Source organism: Tribolium castaneum, chromosome 7, assembly GCF_031307605.1.
Source record: "Tribolium castaneum strain GA2 chromosome 7, icTriCast1.1, whole genome shotgun sequence".
NCBI lineage: Eukaryota > Metazoa > Arthropoda > Insecta > Coleoptera > Tenebrionidae > Tribolium > Tribolium castaneum.
In genome coordinates this window covers 14,248,212-14,269,892 of record NC_087400.1, presented here as the reverse complement: position 1 = coordinate 14,269,892, position 21,681 = coordinate 14,248,212, and the positions used below count along the sequence as shown (strand labels likewise).

The 21,681-nt window shown below is 29.9% G+C and overlaps 1 protein-coding gene across 1 annotated transcript in view; it reads right to left on the bottom strand.

Moving 5' to 3' along the window:
• Positions 1-21,085: 21,085 nt before the first annotated feature.
• Positions 21,086-21,681, bottom strand: part of LOC135266756 (uncharacterized) — a 972-nt gene continuing 376 nt past the window's right edge. The window contains exon 1 of the mRNA XM_064358010.1: positions 21,086-21,681. This exon is cut by the window's right edge and continues 376 nt beyond it. Coding sequence (XP_064214080.1) covers positions 21,086-21,681 — 596 coding nt within the window.

Genomic DNA, 21,681 nt, shown 5'->3' with positions numbered 1-21,681 from the left:
AAATTTTTGTTAAATATTATTTATATCCAACTCTATAACTCGCCTATGGTTGGTCCTACAGGAAATTCGCAAATAACTATTTTGTAGGAAATTTTTTCAGCTTTAATTTTGAAAAAAAGATAAAATTTGATAGGAATAACGGTTTTCGAGATATAAGCAAAAAACCAAAGTGAAAACTGTTACAGTTACTGAACAAAAATGTAATTCAGTTTTCAATGTTTGAGACGAAGTCGAAAATGCAGCATTTAAAAACGACTCTGAAGACTTCAGTGATTTTTTTGTCACCTCCTTTTTCTTCTAATAAAGTATTGGATCCAATAAATTAAGTGTATTTTAAATCACAAGACATTTTCTGTTAAAGCACTTTTTTTTAAATATTAATTATTTTCATACTTATATCTCGCTTATGGTTAGTCCTACATAAAAAATGGAAATAACTATTTTGTAGGAAATTTTATCAGCTTTAATTTTAGTAAAAAGATAAAAATTGATAGGAGTAACTGATTTCGAGATATAAGCAAGAAACCAAAAAACTGTTACATTAATTAAGCGTTTGCATATAAGCAAATTTTGTACTATTAGTATTATTATTATTAATGTTATTGTTATTAATATGACGACTAAAGACGACTCTGAAACCTTTAGTAACTTTTATGTCTTCTCCTTTTTCCTCTACTAAAGTGTTAGACACAATTAATTTAGTTTAATTTCAGTTATTCAAACATTTTATTTTAAAGCAAATTTTTGTTAAATATTATTTATATCTAACTCTATAACTCGCTTATGGTTGGTCCTACAAGAAAAATGCGAATAACTATTTTGTAGCAAATTTTATCAGCTTTAATTTTGAAAAAAAGATAAAAATTGATAGGAGTAACTGTTTTCGAGATATAAGCAAAAAAGCAATAAGAAAACTCTAACTGTTACTGAACAAAAATGTAATTCAGTTTTTAATGTTTGAGACGAAGACAAAAATGCAGCATTTAAAAACGACTCTGAAGACTTCAGTGACTTTTATGTCACCTCCTTTTTCTTCTAATAAAGTATTGGACCCAATAAATTAAGTGTATTTTAAATCACAGTTTTTTGGTTTCTTGCTTATATCTCGAAAACAGTTACTCCTATCAATTTTTATCTTTTTACTAAAATTAAAGCTGACAAAATTTCCTACAAAATAGTTATTTGCATTTTTCATGTAGAACTAACCATAAGCGAGATATATGTTTGAAAATAATTAATATTAAAAAAAAAAGTGCTTTAACAGAAAATGTCTTGTGATTTAAAATACACTTAATTTATTGGGTCTAACACTTTATTAGAGGAAAAAGAAGGTGACATAAAAGTCACTGAAGTCTTTAGAGTCGTTTTTAAATGCTGCATCTTCGACTTCGTCTCAAACATTGAAAACTGTATTACATTTTTGTTCAGTAACTGTAACAGTTTTCACTTTGGTTTTTTGCTTATATCTCGAAAACCGTTACTCCTATCAAATTTTATCTTTTTTTCAAAATTAAAGCGGATAAAATTTCCTACAAAATAGTTATTTGCAAATTTCCTGTAGGACAAACCATAGGCGAGTTATAGAGTTGGATATAAATAATTTTTAACAAAAATTTGCTTTAAAATAAAATGTTTGAAAAACTGAAATTAAACTAAATTAATTGGGTCTAGCATTTTAGTAGAGGAAAAAGGAGGAGACATAAAAGTCACTAAAATTTTCAGAGTCGTCTTTAGTCGTCATATTAATAACAATAACATTAATAATAATAATACTTATAGTACTAAATTTGCTTATATGCATGCGCTTAATTAAGGTAACAGTTTTTTGGTTTCTTGCTTATATCTCGAAAACAGTTACTCCTATCAATTTTTATCTTTCTTTAAAAATTAAAGCTGATAAAATTTCATACAAAATAGTTATTTGCATTTCTTTTGTAGGACCAACCATAAGCGAGTTATAGAGTTGGATATAAATAATCTTTAACAAAAATTTGCTTTAAAATAAAATGTTTGAAAAACCGAAATTAAACTAAATTAATTGGGTGTAACACTTTAGTAGAGAAAAAAGGAGAAAACATAAAAATCACCAAAGTCTTCAAAGTTGTTTTTAGTCGTCATATTAATAACAATAACATTAATAATAATAATACTAATAGTACTAAATTTGCTTATATGCAAACGCTTAATTAAGGTAACAGTTGTTTGGTTTCTTGCTTATATCTCGAAAACAGTTACTCTTATCAATTTTTATCTCTTTACTAAAATTAAAGCTGACAAAATTTCCTACAAAATAGCTATTTGCATTTTTCATGTAGGACTAACCATAAGCGAGATATATGATTGAAAATAATTAATATTTAAAAAAAAGTGCTTTAACAGAAAATGTCTTGTGATTTAAAATACACTTAATTTATTAAGTCCAACACTTTATTAGAGGAAAAAGGAGGTGACATACAAGTCACTGAAGTCTTTAGAGTCGTTTTTAAATGCTGCATCTTCGACTTCGTCTCAAACATTGAAAACTGTATTACATTTTTGTTCAGTAACTGTAACTGTTTTCACTTTGGTTTTTTGCTTATATTTCGAAAACCGTTACTCCTATCAAATTTTATCTTTTTTTCAAAATTAAAGCGGATAAAATTTCCTACAAAATAGTTATTTGCAAATGTCCTGTAGGACGAACCATAGGCGAGTTGTAGAGTTGGATATAAATAATCTTTAACAAAAATTTGCTTTAAAATAAAATGTTTGAAAAACCGAAATTAAACTAAATTAATTGGGTCTAACACTTTAGTAGAGAAAAAAGGAGAAGACATAAAAATCACCAAACTCTTCAAAGTTGTTTTTAGTCGTCATATTAATAACAATAACATTAATAATAATAATACTAATAGTACTAAATTTGCTTATATACAAGCGCTTAATTAAGATAACAGTTTTTGGTTTCTTGCTTATATCTCGAAAACAGTTACTCCTATCAATTTTTATCTTTTTTTAAAAATTAAAGCTGATAAAATTTCCTACAAAATAGTTATTCGCATTTCTTTTGTAGGACCAACCATAAGCGAGTTATAGAGTTGGATATAAATATTCTTTAACAAAAATTTGCTTTAAAATAAAATGTTTGAATAACTGAAATTAAACTAAATTAATTGGGTCTAACACTTTAGTAGAGGAAAAAGGAGAAGACATAAAAGTCACTAAAGGTTTCAGAGTCGTCTTTAGTCGTCATATTAATAACAATAACATTAATAATAATAATACTAATAGTACTAAATTTGCTTATATGCAAACGCTTAATTAAGGTAACAGTTGTTTGGTTTCTTGCTTATATCTCGAAAACAGTTACTCCTATCAATTTTTATCTCTTCACTAAAATTAAAGCTGACAAAATTTCCTACAAAATAGTTATTTGCATTTTTCATGTAGGACTAACCATAAGCGAGATATATGATTGAAAATAATTAATATTTAAAAAAAAAGTGCTTTAACAGAAAATGTCTTGTGATTTAAAATACACTTAATTTATTGGGTCCAACAATTTATTAGAGGAAAAAGGAGGTGACATAAAAGTCACTGAAGTCTTTAAAGTCGTTTTTAAATGCTGCATCTTCGACTTCGTCTCAAACATTGAAAACTGTATTACATTTTTGTTCAGTAACTGTAACAGTTTTCACTTTGGTTTTTTGCTTATATTTCGAAAACCGTTACTCCTATCAAATTTTATCTTTTTTTCAAAATTAAAGCGGATAAAATTTCCTACAAAATAGTTATTTGCAAATGTCCTGTAGGACGAACCATAGGCGAGTTATAGAGTTGGATATAAATAATCTTTAACAAAAATTTGCTTTAAAATAAAATGTTTGAAAAACCGAAATTAAACTAAATTAATTGGGTCTAACACTTTAGTAGAGAAAAAAGGAGAAGACATAAAAATCACCAAAGTCTTCAAAGTTGTTTTTAGTCGTCATATTAATAACAATAACATTAATAATAATAATACTAATAGTACTAAATTTGCTTATATGCAAGCGCTTAATTAAGGTAAGAGTTTTTTGGTTTCTTGCTTATATCTCGAAAACAGTTACTCCTAACAATTTTTATCTTTTTACTAATAATAAAGCTGATAAAATTTGCAACAAAATAGTTATTTGCATTTTTCTTGTAGGATCAACCATAAGCGAGTTATAGAGTTGGATATTAATAATATTCAACAAAAATTTGCTTTAAAATAAAATGTTTTAAAAACTGAAATTAAACTAAATTAATAGGGTCTAGCATTTTAGTAGAGGAAAAAGGAGGAGACATAAAAGTCACTAAAATTTTTAAAGTCGTCTTTAGTCGTCATATTAATAACAATAACATTAATAATAATAATACTTATGGTACTAAATTTGCTTATATGCATGCGCTTAATTAAGGTAACAGTTTTTTGGTTTCTTGCTTATATCTCGAAAACAGTTACTCCTATCAATTTTTATCTTTCTTTAAAAATTAAAGCTGATAAAATTTCATACAAAATAGTTATTTGCATTTCTTTTGTAGGACCAACCATAAGCGAGTTATAGAGTTGGATATAAATAATCTTTAACAAAAATTTGCTTTAAAATAAAATGTTTGAAAAACCGAAATTAAACTAAATTAATTGGGTCTAGCATTTTAGTAGAGGAAAAAGGAGGAGACATAAAAGTCACTAAAGTTTTCAGAGTCGCCTTTAGTCGTCATATTAATAACAATAACATTAATAATAATAATACTTATAGTACTAAATTTGCTTATATGCATGCGCTTAATTAAGGTAACAGTTTTTTGGTTTCTTGCTTATATCTCGAAAATCATCTCCTATCAATTTTTATCTCTTCACTAAAATTAAAGCTGACAAAATTTCCTACAAAATAGTTATTTGCATTTTTCATGTAGGACTAACCATAAGCGAGATATATGATTGAAAATAATTAATATTTAAAAAAAAAGTGCTTTAACAGAAAATGTCTTGTGATTTAAAATACACTTAATTTATTGGGTCTAACACTTTATTAGAGGAAAAAGGAGGTGACATAAAAGTCACTGAAGTCTTTAGAGTCGTTTTTAAATGCTGCATCTTCGACTTCGTCTCAAACATTGAAAACTGTATTACATTTTTGTTCAGTAACTGTAACAGTTTTTACTTTGGTTTTTTGCTTATATCTCGAAAACCGTTACTTCTATCAAATTTTATCTTTTTTTCAAAATTAAAGCGGATAAAATTTCCTACAAAATGGTTATTTGCAAATTTCCTGTAGGACGAACCATAGGCGAGTTATAGAGTTGGATATAAATAATTTTTAACAAAAATTTGCTTTAAAATAAAATGTTTGAAAAACTGAAATTAAACTAAATTAATTGGGTCTAGCATTTTAGTAGAGGAAAAAGGAGGAGACATAAAAATCACTAAAGTTTTCAGAGTCGTCTTTAGTCGTCATATTAATAACAATAACATTAATAATAATAATACTAATAGTACTAAATTTGCTTATATGCAAGCGCTTAATTAAGGTAAGAGTTTTTTGGTTTCTTGCTTATATCTCGAAAACAGTTACTCCTAACAATTTTTATCTTTTTACTAATAATAAAGCTGATAAAATTTGCAACAAAATAGTTATTTGCATTTTTCTTGTAGGATCAACCATAAGCGAGTTATAGAGTTGGATATTAATAATATTCAACAAAAATTTGCTTTAAAATAAAATGTTTTAAAAACTGAAATTAAACTAAATTAATAGGGTCTAGCATTTTAGTAGAGGAAAAAGGAGGAGACATAAAAGTCACTAAAATTTTTAAAGTCGTCTTTAGTCGTCATATTAATAACAATAACATTAATAATAATAATACTTATGGTACTAAATTTGCTTATATGCATGCGCTTAATTAAGGTAACAGTTTTTTGGTTTCTTGCTTATATCTCGAAAACAGTTACTCCTATCAATTTTTATCTTTCTTTAAAAATTAAAGCTGATAAAATTTCATACAAAATAGTTATTTGCATTTCTTTTGTAGGACCAACCATAAGCGAGTTATAGAGTTGGATATAAATAATCTTTAACAAAAATTTGCTTTAAAATAAAATGTTTGAAAAACCGAAATTAAACTAAATTAATTGGGTCTAACACTTTAGTAGAGAAAAAAGGAGAAGACATAAAAATCACCAAAGTCTTTAAAGTTGTTTTTAGTCGTCATATTAATAACAATAACATTAATAATAATAATACTAATAGTACTAAATTTGCTTATATGCAAACGCTTAATTAAGGTAACAGTTGTTTGGTTTCTTGCTTATATCTCGAAAACAGTTACTCTTATCAATTTTTATCTCTTTACTAAAATTAAAGCTGACAAAATTTCCTACAAAATAGTTATTTGCATTTTTCATGTAGGACTAACCATAAGCGAGATATATGATTGAAAATAATTAATATTTAAAAAAAAAGTGCTTTAACAGAAAATGTCTTGTGATTTAAAATACACTTAATTTATTGGGTCCAACACTTTATTAGAGGAAAAAGGAGGTGACATAAAAGTCACTGAAGTCTTTAGAGTCATTTTTAAATGCTGCATCTTCGACTTCGTCTCAAACATTGAAAACTGTATTACATTTTTGTTCAGTAACTGTAACAGTTTTCACTTTGGTTTTTTGCTTATATTTCGAAAACCGTTACTCCTATCAAATTTTATCTTTTTTTCAAAATTAAGGCGGATAAAATTTCCTACAAAATAGTTATTTGCAAATGTCCTGTAGGACGAACCATAGGCGAGTTATAGAGTTGGATATAATTAATCTTTAACAAAAATTTGCTTTAAAATAAAATGTTTGAAAAACCGAAATTAAACTAAATTAATTGGGTCTAACACTTTAGTAGAGAAAAAAGGAGAAGACATAAAAATCACCAAAGTCTTCAAAGTTGTTTTTAGTCGTCATATTAATAACAATAACATTAATAATAATAATACTAATAGTAATAAATTTGCTTATATGCAAGCGCTTAATTAAGGTAAGAGTTTTTTGGTTTCTTGCTTATATCTCGAAAACAGTTACTCCTATCAATTTTTATTTTTTTACTAATAATAAAGCTGATAAAATTTGCAACAAAATAGTAATTTGCATTTTTCTTGTAGGATCAACCATAAGCAAGTTATAGAGTTGGATATTAATAATATTCAACAAAAATTTGCTTTAAAATAAAATGTTTGAAAAACTGAAATTAAACTAAATTAATTGGGTCTAGCATTTTAGTAGAGGAAAAAGGAGGAGACATAAAAGTCACTAAAGTTTTCAGAGTCGTCTTTAGTCGTCATATTAATAACAATAACATTAATAATAATAATACTTATAGTACTAAATTTGCTTATATGCATGCGCTTAATTAAGGTAACAGTTTTTTGGTTTCTTGCTTATATCTCGAAAATCATCTCCTATCAATTTTTATCTCTTCACTAAAATTAAAGCTGACAAAATTTCCTACAAAATAGTTATTTGCATTTTTCATGTAGGACTAACCATAAGCGAGATATATGATTGAAAATAATTAATATTTAAAAAAAAAGTGCTTTAACAGAAAATGTCTTGTGATTTAAAATACACTTAATTTATTGGGTCTAACACTTTATTAGAGGAAAAAGGAGGTGACATAAAAGTCACTGAAGTCTTTAGAGTCGTTTTTAAATGCTGCATCTTCGACTTCGTCTCAAACATTGAAAACTGTATTACATTTTTGTTCAGTAACTGTAACAGTTTTTACTTTGGTTTTTTGCTTATATCTCGAAAACCGTTACTTCTATCAAATTTTATCTTTTTTTCAAAATTAAAGCGGATAAAATTTCCTACAAAATGGTTATTTGCAAATTTCCTGTAGGACGAACCATAGGCGAGTTATAGAGTTGGATATAAATAATTTTTAACAAAAATTTGCTTTAAAATAAAATGTTTGAAAAACTGAAATTAAACTAAATTAATTGGGTCTAGCATTTTAGTAGAGGAAAAAGGAGGAGACATAAAAATCACTAAAGTTTTCAGAGTCGTCTTTAGTCGTCATATTAATAACAATAACATTAATAATAATAATACTTATAGTACTAAATTTGCTTATATGCATGCGCTTAATTAAGGTAACAATTTTTTTGGTTTCTTGCTTATATCTCGAAAACAGTTACTCCTATCAATTTTTATCTTTCTTAAAAAATTAAAGCTGATAAAATTTCATACAAAATAGTTATTTGCATTTCTTTTGTAGGACCAACCATAAGCGAGTTATAGAGTTGGATATAAATAATCTTTAACAAAAATTTGCTTTAAAATAAAATGTTTGAAAAACCGAAATTAAACTAAATTAATTGGGTCTAACACTTTAGTAGAGAAAAAAGGAGAAGACATAAAAATCACCAAAGTCTTCAAAGTTGTTTTTAGTCGTCATATTAATAACAATAACATTAATAATAATAATACTAATAGTACTAAATTTGCTTATATGCAAACGCTTAATTAAGGTAACAGTTGTTTGGTTTCTTGCTTATATCTCGAAAACAGGTACTCTTATCAATTTTTATCTCTTTACTAAAATTAAAGCTGACAAAATTTCCTACAAAATAGTTATTTGCATTTTCCATGTAGGACTAACCATAAGCGAGATATATGATTGAAAATAATTAATATTTAAAAAAAAAGTGCTTTAACAGAAAATGTCTTGTGATTTAAAATACTCTTAATTTATTGGGTCCAACACTTTATTAGAGGAAAAAGGAGGTGACATAAAAGTCACTGAAGTCTTTAGAGTCGTTTTTAAATGCTGCATCTTCGACTTCGTCTCAAACATTGAAAACTGTATAACATTTTTGTTCAGTAACTGTAACAGTTTTCACTTTGGTTTTTTGCTTATATTTCGAAAACCGTTACTCCTATCAAATTTTATCTTTTTTTCAAAATTAAAGCGGATAAAATTTCCTACAAAATAGTTATTTGCAAATGTCCTGTAGGACGAACCATAGGCGAGTTATAGAGTTGGATATAAATAATCTTTAACAAAAATTTGCTTTAAAATAAAATGTTTGAAAAACCGAAATTAAACTAAATTAATTATGACTAACACTTTAGTAGAGAAAAAAGGAGAAGACATAAAAATCACCAAAGTCTTCAAAGTTGTTTTTAGTCGTCATATTAATAACAATAACATTAATAAAAATAATACTAATAGTACTAAATTTGCTTATATACAAGCGCTTAATTAAGGTAACAGTTTTTGGTTTCTTGCTTATATCTCGAAAACAGTTACTCCTATCAATTTTTATCTTTCTTTAAAAATTAAAGCTGATAAAATTTCCTACAAAATAGTTATTCGCATTTCTTTTGTAGGACCAACCATAAGCGAGTTATAGAGTTGGGTATAAATATTCTTTAACAAAAATTTGCTTTAAAATAAAATGTTTGAATAACTGAAATTAAACTAAATTAATTGGGTCTAACACTTTAGTAGAGGAAAAAGGAGAAGACATAAAAGTCACTAAAGGTTTCAGAGTCGTCTTTAGTCGTCATATTAATAACAATAACATTAATAATAATAATACTAATAGTACTAAATTTGCTTATATACAAGCGCTTAATTAAGGTAACAGTTTTTGGTTTCTTGCTTATATCTCGAAACAGTTACTCCTATCAATTTTTATCTTTCTTTAAAAATTAAAGCTGATAAAATTTCCTACAAAATAGTTATTCGCATTTCTTTTGTAGGACCAACCATAAGCGAGTTATAGAGTTGGATATAAATAATCTTTAACAAAAATTTGCTTTAAAATAAAATGTTTGAAAAACCGAAATTAAACTAAATTAATTGGGTCTAACACTTTAGTAGAGAAAAAAGGAGAAGACATAAAAATCACCAAAGTCTTCAAAGTTGTTTTTAGTCGTCATATTAATAACAATAACATTAATAATAATAATACTAATAGTACTAAATTTGCTTATATGCAAGCGCTTAATTAAGGTAAGAGTTTTTTGGTTTCTTGCTTATATCTCGAAAACAGTTACTCCTATCAATTTTTATCTTTTTACTAATAATAAAGCTGATAAAATTTGCAACAAAATAGTTATTTGCATTTTTCTTGTAGGATCAACCATAAGCGAGTTATAGAGTTGGATATTAATAATATTCAACAAAAATTTGCTTTAAAATAAAATGTTTGAAAAACTGAAATTAAACTAAATTAATTGGGTCTAGCATTTTAGTAGAGGAAAAAGGAGGAGACATAAAGGTCACTAAAGTCTTCAAAGTCGTCTTTAGTCGTCATATTAATAACAATAACATTAATAATAATAATACTAATAGTACTAAATTTGCTTATATGCAAACGCTTAATTAAGGTAACAGTTGTTTGGTTTCTTGCTTATATCTCGAAAACAGTTACTCTTATCATTTTTTATCTCTTCACTAAAATTAAAGCTGACAAAATTTCCTACAAAATAGTTATTTGCATTTTTCATGTAGGACTAACCATAAGCGAGATATATGATTGAAAATAATTAATATTTAAAAAAAAACTGCTTTAACAGAAAATGTCTTGTGATTTAAAATACACTTAATTTATTGGGTCCAACACTTTATTAGAGGAAAAAGGAGGTGACATAAAAGTTACTGAAGTCTTTAGAGTCGTTTTTAAATGCTGCATCTTCGACTTCGTCTCAAACATTGAAAACTGTATTACATTTTTGTTCAGTAACTGTAACAGTTTTCACTTTGGTTTTTTGCTTATATTTCGAAAACCGTTACTCCTATCAAATTTTATCTTTTTTTCAAAATTAAAGCGGATAAAATTTCCTACAAAATAGTTATTTGCAAATGTCCTGTAGGACGAACCATAGGCGAGTTATAGAGTTGGATATAAATAATCTTTAACAAAAATTTGCTTTAAAATAAAATGTTTGAAAAACCAAAATTAAACTAAATTAATTGGGTCTAACACTTTAGTAGAGAAAAAAGGAGAAGACATAAAAATCACCAAAGTCTTCAAAGTTGTTTTTAGTCGTCATATTAATAACAATAACATTAATAATAATAATACTAATAGTACTAAATTTGCTTATATACTAGCGCTTAATTAAGGTAACAGTTTTAGGTTTCTTGCTTATATCTCGAAAACAGTTACTCCTATCAGTTTTTATCTTTCCTTAAAAATTAAAGCTGATAAAATTTCCTACAAAATAGTTATTCGCATTTCTTTTGTAGGACCAACCATAAGCGAGTTATAGAGTTGGATATAAATATTCTTTAACAAAAATTTGCTTTAAAATAAAATGTTTGAATAACCGAAATTAAACTAAATTAATTGGGTCTAACACTTTAGTAGAGAAAAAAGGAGAAGACATAAAAATCACCAAAGTCTTCAAAGTTGTTTTTAGTTGTCATATTAATAACAATAACATTAATAATAATAATACTAATAGTACTAAATTTGCTTATATACAAGCGCTTAATTAAGGTAACAGTTTTTGGTTTCTTGCTTATATCTCGAAAACAGTTACTCCTATCAATTTTTATCTTTCTTTAAAAATTAAAGCTGATAAAATTTCCTACAAAATAGTTATTCGCATTTTTTTTGTAAGACCAACCATAAGCGAGTTATAGAGTTGGATATAAATATTCTTTAACAAAAATTTGCTTTAAAATAAAATGTTTGAATAACTGAAATTAAACTAAATTAATTGGGTCTAACACTTTAGTAGAGGAAAAAGGAGAAGACATAAAAGTCACTAAAGTTTTCAGAGTCGTCTTTAGTCGTCATATTTATAACAATAACATTAATAATAATAATACTTATAGTACTAAATTTGCTTATATGCATGCGCTTAATTAAGGTAACAGTTTTTTGGTTTCTTGCTTATATCTCGAAAACAGTTACTCCTATCAATTTTTATCTTTTTACTAATAATAAAGCTGATAAAATTTGCAACAAAATAGTTATTTGCATTTTTCTTGTAGGATCAACCATAAGCGAGTTATAGAGTTGGATATTAATAATATTCAACAAAAATTTGCTTTAAAATAAAATGTTTGAAAAACTGAAATTAAACTAAATTAATTGGGTCTAGCATTTTAGTAGAGGAAAAAGGAGAAGACATAAAAGTCACTAAAGTTTTCAGAGTCGTCTTTAGTCGTCATATTTATAACAATAACATTAATAATAATAATACTTATAGTACTAAATTTGCTTATATGCATGCGCTTAATTAAGGTAACAGTTTTTTGGTTTCTTGCTTATATCTCGAAAACAGTTACTCCTATCAATTTTTATCTCTTTACTAAAATTAAAGCTGACAAAATTTCCTACAAAATAGTTATTTGCATTTTTCATGTAGGACTAACCATAAGCGAGATATATGATTGACAATAATTAATATTTAAAAAAAAAAGTGCTTTAACAGAAAATGTCTTGTGATTTAAAATACACTTAATTTATTGGGTCTAACACTTTATTAGAGGAAAAAGGAGGTGACATAAAAGTCACTGAAGTCTTTAGAGTCGTTTTTAAATGCTGCATCTTCGACTTCGTCTCAAACATTGAAAACTGTATTACATTTTTGTTTAGTAACTGTAACAGTTTTCACTTTGGTTTTTTGCTTATATCTCAAAAACCGTTACTCCTATCAAATTTTATCTTTTTTTCAAAATTAAAGCGGATAAAATTTCCTACAAAATAGTTTTTTGCAAATTGCCTGTGGGACGAACCATAGGCGAGTTATAGAGTTGGATATAAATAATTTTTAACAAAAATTTGCTTTAAAATAAAATGTTTGAAAAACTGAAATTAAACTAAATTAATTGGGTCTAGCATTTTAGTAGAGGAAAAAGGAGGAGACATAAAAGTCACTAAAGTTTTCAGAGTCGTCTTTAGTCGTCATATTAATAACAATAACATTAATAATAATAATACTTATAGTACTAAATTTGCTTATATGCATGCGCTTAATTAAGGTAACAGTTTTTTGGTTTCTTGCTTATATCTCGAAAACAGTTACTCCTATCAATTTTTATCTTTCTTTAAAAATTAAAGCTGATAAAATTTCATACAAAATAGTTATTTGCATTTCTTTTGTAGGACCAACCATAAGCGAGTTATAGAGTTGGATATAAATAATCTTTAACAAAAATTTGCTTTAAAATAAGATGTTTGAAAAACCGAAATTAAACTAAATTAATTGGGTCTAACACTTTAGTAGAGAAAAAAGGAAAAGACATAAAAATTACCAAAGTCTTCAAAGTTGTTTTTAGTCGTCATATTAATAACAATAACATTAATAATAATAATACTAATAGTACTAAATTTGCTTATATGCAAACGCTTAATTAAGGTAACAGTTGTTTGGTTTCTTGCTTATATCTCGAAAACAGTTACTCTTATCAATTTTTATCTCTTTACTCAAATTAAAGCTGACAAAATTTCCTACAAAATAGTTATTTGCATTTTTCATGTAGGACTAACCATAAGCGAGATATATGATTGAAAATAATTAATATTTAAAAAAAAAGTGCTTTAACAGAAAATGTCTTGTGATTTAAAATACACTTAATTTATTGGGTCCAACACTTTATTAGAGGAAAAAGGATGTGACATAAAAGTCACTGAAGTCTTTAGAGTCGTTTTTAAATGCTGCATCTTCGACTTCGTCTCAAACATTGAAAACTGTATTACATTTTTGTTCAGTAACTGTAACAGTTTTCACTTTGGTTTTTTGCTTATATTTCGAAAACCGTTACTCCTATCAAATTTTATCTTTTTTTCAAAATTAAAGCGGATAAAATTTCCTACAAAATAGTTATTTGCAAATGTCCTGTAGGACGAACCATAGGCGAGTTATAGAGTTGGATATAAATAATCTTTAACAAAAATTTGCTTTAAAATAAAATGTTTGAAAAACCGAAATTAAACTAAATTAATTGGGTCTAACACTTTAGTAGAGAAAAAAGGAGAAAACATAAAAATCACCAAAGTCTTCAAAGTTGTTTTTAGTCGTCATATTAATAACAATAACATTAATAATAATAATACTAATAGTACTAAATTTGCTTATATACAAGCGCTTAATTAAGGTAACAGTTTTTGGTTTCTTGCTTATATCTCGAAAACAGTTACTCCTATCAATTTTTATCTTTCTTTAAAAATTAAAGCTGATAAAATTTCCTACAAAATAGTTATTCGCATTTCTTTTGTAGGACCAACCATAAGCGAGTTATAGAGTTGGATATAAATAATCTTTAACAAAAATTTGCTTTAAAATTAAATGTTTGAATAACTGAAATTAAACTAAATTAATTGGGTCTAACACTTTAGTAGAGGAAAAAGGAAAAGACATAAAAGTCACTAAAGGTTTCAGAGTCGTCTTTAGTCGTCATATTAATAACAATAACATTAATAATAATAATACTTATAGTACTAAATTTGCTTATATGCATGCGCTTAATTAAGGTAACAGTTTTTTGGTTTCTTGCTTATATCTCGAAAACAGTTACTCCTATCAATTTTTATCTCTTTACTAAAATTAAAGCTGACAAAATTTCCTACAAAATAGTTATTTGCATTTTTCATGTAGGACTAACCATAAGCGAGATATATGATTGACAATAATTAATATTTAAAAAAAAAGTGCTTTAACAGAAAATGTCTTGTGATTTAAAATACACTTAATTTATTGGGTCTAACACTTTATTAGAGGAAAAAGGGGGTGACATAAACGTCACTGAAGTCTTTAGAGTCGTTTTTAAATGCTGCATCTTCGACTTCGTCTCAAACATTGAAAACTGTATTACATTTTTGTTCAGTAACTGTAACAGTTTTCACTTTGGTTTTTTGCTTATATCTCGAAAACCGATACTTCTATCAAATTTTATCTTTTTTTCAAAATTAAAGCGGATAAAATTTCCTACAAAATGGTTATTTGCAAATTTCCTGTAGGACGAACCATAGGCGAGTTATAGAATTGGATATAAATAATTATTAACAAAAATTTGCTTTAAAATATAATGTTTGAAAAACTGAAATTAAACTAAATTAATTGGGTCTAGCATTTTAGTAGAGGAAAAAGGAGGAGACATAAAAATCACTAAAGTTTTCAAAGTCGTCTTTAGTCGTCATATTAATAACAATAACATTAATAATAATAATACTTATAGTACTAAATTTGCTTATATGCATGCGCTTAATTAAGGTAACAGTTTTTTGGTTTCTTGCTTATATCTCGAAAACAGTTACTCCTATCAATTTTTATCTTTTTTTAAAAATTAAAGCTGATAAAATTTCATACAAAATAGTTATTTGCATTTTCCATGTAGGACTAACCATAAGCGAGATATATGATTGAAAATAATTAATATTTAAAAAAAAAGTGCTTTAACAGAAAATGTCTTGTGATTTAAAATACACTTAATTTATTGGGTCCAACACTTTATTAGAGGAAAAAGGAGGTGACATAAAAGTCACTAAAGTCTTTAGAGTCGTTTTTAAATGCTGCATCTTCGACTTCGTCTCAAACATTGAAAACTGTTTTACATTTTTGTTCAGTAACTGTAACAGTTTTCACTTTGGTTTTTTGCTTATATTTCGAAAACCGTTACTCCTATCAAATTTTATCTTTTTTTCAAAATTAAAGCGGATAAAATTTCCTACAAAATAGTTATTTGCAAATGTCCTGTAGGACGAACCATAGGCGAGTTATAGAGTTGGATATAAATAATCTTTAACAAAAATTTGCTTTAAAATAAAATGTTTGAAAAACCGAAATTAAACTAAATTAATTATGACTAACACTTTAGTAGAGAAAAAAGGAGAAGACATAAAAATCACCAAAATCTTCAAAGTTGTTTTTAGTCGTCATATTAATAACAATAACATTAATAAAAATAATACTAATAGTACTAAATTTGCTTATATACAAGCGCTTAATTAAGGTAACAGTTTTTGGTTTCTTGCTTATATCTCGAAAACAGTTACTCCTATCAATTTTTATCTTTCTTTAAAAATTAAAGCTGATAAAATTTCCTACAAAATAGTTATTCGCATTTATTTTGTAGGACCAACCATAAGCGAGTTATAGAGTTGGATATAAATATTCTTTAACAAAAATTTGCTTTAAAATAAAATGTTTGAATAACTGAAATTAAACTAAATTAATTGGGTCTAACACTTTAGTAGAGGAAAAAGGAGAAGACATAAAAGTCACTAAAGGTTTCAGAGTCGTCTTTAAACGTCATATTAATAACAATAACATTAATAATAATAATACTAATAGTACTAAATTTGCTTATATGCAAACGCTTAATTAAGGTAACAGTTGTTTGGTTTCTTGCTTATATCTCGAAAACAGTTACTCCTATCAATTTTTATCTCTTTATTAAAAGTAAAGCTGACACAATTTCCTACAAAATAGTTATTTGCATTTTTCATGTAGGACTAACCATAAGCGAGATATATGATTGAAAATAATTAATATTAAAAAAAAAAAGTGCTTTAACAAAAAATGTCTTGTGATTTAAAATACACTTAATTTTTGGGTCCAACACATTATTAGAGGAAAAAGGAGGTGACATAAAAGTCACTGAAGTCTTTAGAGTCGTTTTTAAATGCTGCATCTTCGACTTCGTCTCATACATTGAAAACTGTATTACATTTTTGTTCAGTAACTGTAACAGTTTTCACTTTGGTTTTTTGCTTATATTTCGATAACCGATACTCCTATCAAATTTTATCTTTTTTTCAAAATTAAAGCGGCTAAAATTTCCTACAAAATATTTATTTGCAAATGTCCTGTAGGACGAACCATAGGCGAGTTATAGAATTGGATATAAATAATCTTTAACAAAAATATGCTTTAAAATAAAATGTTTGTAAAACCGAAATTAAACTAAATTAATTGGGTCTAACACTTTAGTAGAGAAAAAAGGAGAAGACATAAAAATCACCAAAGTCTTCAAATTTGTTTTTAGTCGTCATATTAATAACAATAACATTAATAATAATAATACTAATAGTACTAAATTTGCTTATATACAAGCGCTTAATTAAGGTAACAGTTTTTGGTTTCTTGCTTATATCTCGAAAACAGTTACTCCTATCAATTTTTATTTTTCTTTAAAAATTAAAGCTGACAAAATTTCCTACAAAATAGTTATTTGCATTTTTCATGTAGGACTAACCATAAGCGAGATATATGATTGAAAATAATTAATATTTAAAAAAAAAGTGCTCTAACAGGAAATGTCTTGTGATTTAAAATACACTTAATTTATTGGGTCCAACACTTTATTAGAGGAAAAAGGAGGTGACATAAAAGTCACTGAAGTCTTTAGAGTCGTTTTTAAATGCTGCATCTTCGACTTCGTCTCAAACATTGAAAACTGTATTATATTTTTGTTCAGTAACTGTAACAGTTTTCACTTTGGTTTTTTACTTATATCTCGAAAACCGTTACTCCTATCAAATTTTATCTTCTTTTCAAAATTAAAGCGGATAAAATTTCCTACAAAATAGTTATTTGCAAATTTCCTGTAGGACGAACCATAGGCGAGTTATAGAGTTGGATATAAATAATCTTTAACAAAAATTTGCTTTAAAATAAAATGTTTGAAAAACCGAAATTAAACTAAATTAATTGGGTCTAACACTTTAGTAGAGAAAAAAGGAGAAGACATAAAAATCACCAAAGTCTTTAAAGTTGTTTTTAGTCGTCATATTAATAACAATAACATTAATAATAATAATACTAATAGTACTAAATTTGCTTATATGCAAACGCTTAATTAAGGTAACAGTTGTTTGGTTTCTTGCTTATATCTCGAAAACAGTTACTCTTATCAATTTTTATCTCTTTACTAAAATTAAAGCTGACAAAATTTCCTACAAAATAGTTATTTGCATTTTCCATGTAGGACTAACCATAAGCGAGATATATGATTGAAAATAATTAATATTTAAAAAAAAAGTGCTTTAACAGAAAATGTCTTGTGATTTGAAATACACTTAATTTATTGGGTCCAACACTTTATTAGAGGAAAAAGGAGGTGACATAAAAGTCACTGAAGTCTTTAGAGTCGTTTTTAAATGCTGGATCTTCGACTTCGTCTCAAACATTGAAAACTGTATTACATTTTTGTTCAGTAACTGTAACAGTTTTCACTTTGGTTTTTTGCTTATATTTCAAAAACCGTTACTCCTATCAAATTTTATCTTTTTTTCAAAATTAAAGCGGATAAAATTTCCTACAAAATAGTTATTTGCAAATGTCCTGTAGGACGAACCATAGGCGAGTTATAGAGTTGGATATAAATAATCTTAAACAAAAATTTGCTTTAAAATAAAATGTTTGAAAAACCGAAATTAAACTAAATTAATTGGGTCTAACAATTTAGTAGAGAAAAAAGGAGAAGACATAAAAATCACCAAAGTCTTCAAAGTTGTTTTTAGTCGTCATATTAATAACAATAACATTAATAATAATAATACTAATAGTACTAAATTTGCTTATATGCAAGCGCTTAATTAAGGTAAGAGTTTTTTGGTTTCTTGCTTATATCTCGAAAACAGTTACTCCTATCAATTTTTATTTTTTTACTAATAATAAAGCTGATAAAATTTGCAACAAAATAGTTATTTGCATTTTTCTTGTAGGATCAACCATAAGCAAGTTATAGAGTTGCAATCCACGTGGAGTAGAAAGTTCGGGCGACAGTTTCGGCGGACATGTCGCGCATGGGGGTGACTTCGGGCCAACGGGTGAACCTGTCTGTCATAGTCAGGCAATATCGGTGTCCCTCTGCTTCGGGCAAAGGCCCCACGATCACGATGTCGATGTGTACATGCTCAAAGCGAGTCCCTGTAACGTTGAACTTTTTTAGCTCGGTTCGGGTGTGTTTTGTTACCTTGCTGCGTTGACAAGGTATGCAAACTCGGGTCCATCTCTTCACATCGTCGTCCATTCTAGGCCAAACGAATTTTTGTCTTATAGCCCGACTGGTAGCTCGAACTCCTGAGTGCGCGGGCTCGTGGAAGAGTTTGAACGCTGCTTTTCTCAGGCGAAGAGGGACGTAAGGCCTGACAAATTGGGTCGACGTATCACAGTAAAATGATGCAGTCGTTCCCACTGGCGTACACTTTTTTAATCTCAGTGAGGTTGTGGTAGACTTGAGCAAGTCCTTCAGCTCGGGGTCTGTCTCTTGCTCTGCTTGCAACTCCTCAGGCGAGAGGGCTGTCGGGGTTACAATCTCGTCGATACGTGACAACGCGTCGGCGACGGCGTTACTTTCCCCCGCGATGTGCACGACTTCGGTCGAAAATTGACCGATGAAGTCCAGGTGCCTCAACTGCCTCGGGGACGCTTTATCCGGTTTTTGCTGAAAAGCGTAAATCAAAGGTTTGTGATCCGTTCTGATCACGAACTGTCGACCTTCCACCATGTATCGGAAATGTTTTATGGCTTCATAAATGGCGAGGAGCTCGCGGTCGTACGTGCTGTAGTTCCTCTGAGCTTGGTTCAGCTTCTTTGAAAAGAAGCCCAGAGGCTGCCATGTGCCTTCGGTCTTCTGCTCGAGAACGGCACCTACGGCGTTGTCCGAGGCATCTGTTGTCAACGTGAGCGCGCCAGCCTCCATTGGGTGAGCGAGGAGGGCTGCGTTTGCCAGCTCCAATTTGCACAGTGAGAAAGCAGCTTCTGCTTGCGGGGTCCATTCGATTTTCCTCTTGTCGTTTTTGGTGGCATTTTTGAGGTACTCGAGTAACGGGGTTTGTATTTGGGCCGCGTTTTTCACAAAACGTCTATAAAAATTTATCATACCCAAAAACTGCCGCAGTTCCTTCACCGTATTAGGTTTGGGGAAATTGGTGACGGCTTCAACTTTTTTGGGCAGTGGTTGACAGCCTGAGGGGGTGATTCGGTGGCCCAGGTATTCCACTTCCTCCACACCGAACACGCACTTGGCAGGATTTACCACCAAGTTATGCTGCCTCAGCCGTTCGAATACTTCCTTCAGGTGCTGTTTATGTTCCTCCGGGGACTCCGAGGCTATCAAAATATCGTCGATGTATGCGTGGCAAAAGTCCAGGTCACCGAGCACTGCGTTAACATGACGCTGAAAAGTCTGAGCCGCGTTTCGGAGACCGAAGCACATCACTGTAAATTCGAACAGACCGAATGGGGTGCACACTGCGGTTTTGGGAATGTCCTCGTCCGCGACCGCGATTTGTTGGTACGCACGCACCAGGTCTATTGTCGAAAACACTTTTTTTCCTTGCAATTTGTATGCAAAGTCTTGTACGTGGGGGATTGGGTATCTGTCCGGGACAGTGATGCTGTTGAGTTTCCGGTAATCACCACATGCACGCCACTGTCCGGGAACTTTCTTGGGCACCAGGTGAAGCGGGCTTGCCCATGGGCTGTTTGAAGGTCGGCACCACCCTTGCTCGCTCATAAATTCGAACTCTGCTCGCGCGACTTTCATTTTCTCCGGCGATAACCTCCGGGGGGTTTCTGCCACTGGGGGGCCCTGGGTGAAAATGTGGTGTCGCACGGTGCTCTGGCTTTTGGGCTTGGGGGTATGTGGTCTGGTAATTTCTGGGTAAGCGGCCAGAAGTTCGTGGTATGGGGTTGTTCTCGCCACCGTGGTGATTACCTCACTTTGTCCTGCGGCGACGACCCCACGTGTGTGTAGCTGCGTGGTAGCGTCCACTAGCTTCCGGTTTCGGAGATCTGGCAATAAGTTGTGGAAGTTGAGGAAATCTGCCCCTAGGATTGGCTTGGCAATTCCGGCGACTACAAACTCCCATCTAAAAGCCCGGCGGAGCCCTAAACTTAAGGTCAGGCGTCGGGTGCCGTATGTTCGAATAGGGGTGTTGTTGGCGGCGAATAGGACGTTTTCCCCTGGTGTTGCCGAGTTTGTAGCGAAACATTTGGGCAGCACTGACACCTCGGCGCCGGTGTCGATGAGGAAGCGAATGTTTGACGGCGGGTCGGTGATAAAGAGGCGATGTGTCCGGTGTTCGAGACCGTCGCCCATTGCCTCGATTGGGGACGGTGCAATTAGTTTCCCTGCGGGAAACTGCAAGGGTGCCGACATTTCCTGGCTTCAGCACCAAATTTATTGTGGTAGAAACAGACATTGTCGCCATTTTGTTGCTGTTGAAGAGGGTTGCGGCTTCGTGATTGAGAACGGCTACGCTGCCGCCATTTTGTCGCAGAAAGTTTGTCGAGCTTGGCCGATAATTCAGTTACCTGTTTTTGTAGAGACGCAAGCGCGTTGGTGGCGCCAGCGTTTAAAGTTGCTGCCGCTTGATGCGCGGATGCGCTGTGAGGGGTGCGCACGGCGCAGATGCCGTTGGCGTCGCTGGCGTCGGCGCCTACCGCCATTACATTCGCCATTGGAATTTCCGTAAGTTTGTCTGCTACGGAGGCCAATTTCTCTCCATCCATCCCGTCCATAGTGGAAAGGACCAACTGGATGTGTGGGGGCAGCCTTTGGAGCCACAGCGTCCTCACCACCTCGCTGCTCACCTGCTCCCTGGCAAGCGCTCTCATCTCGCAAAGGAGGCGTGATGGCTTTTTGTCCCCCAGCTCAATTTCTTTTAACAATTTGCGGAGCTGCTGTTCCTGGGACTCCGTAAACGTCGTTATGAGCT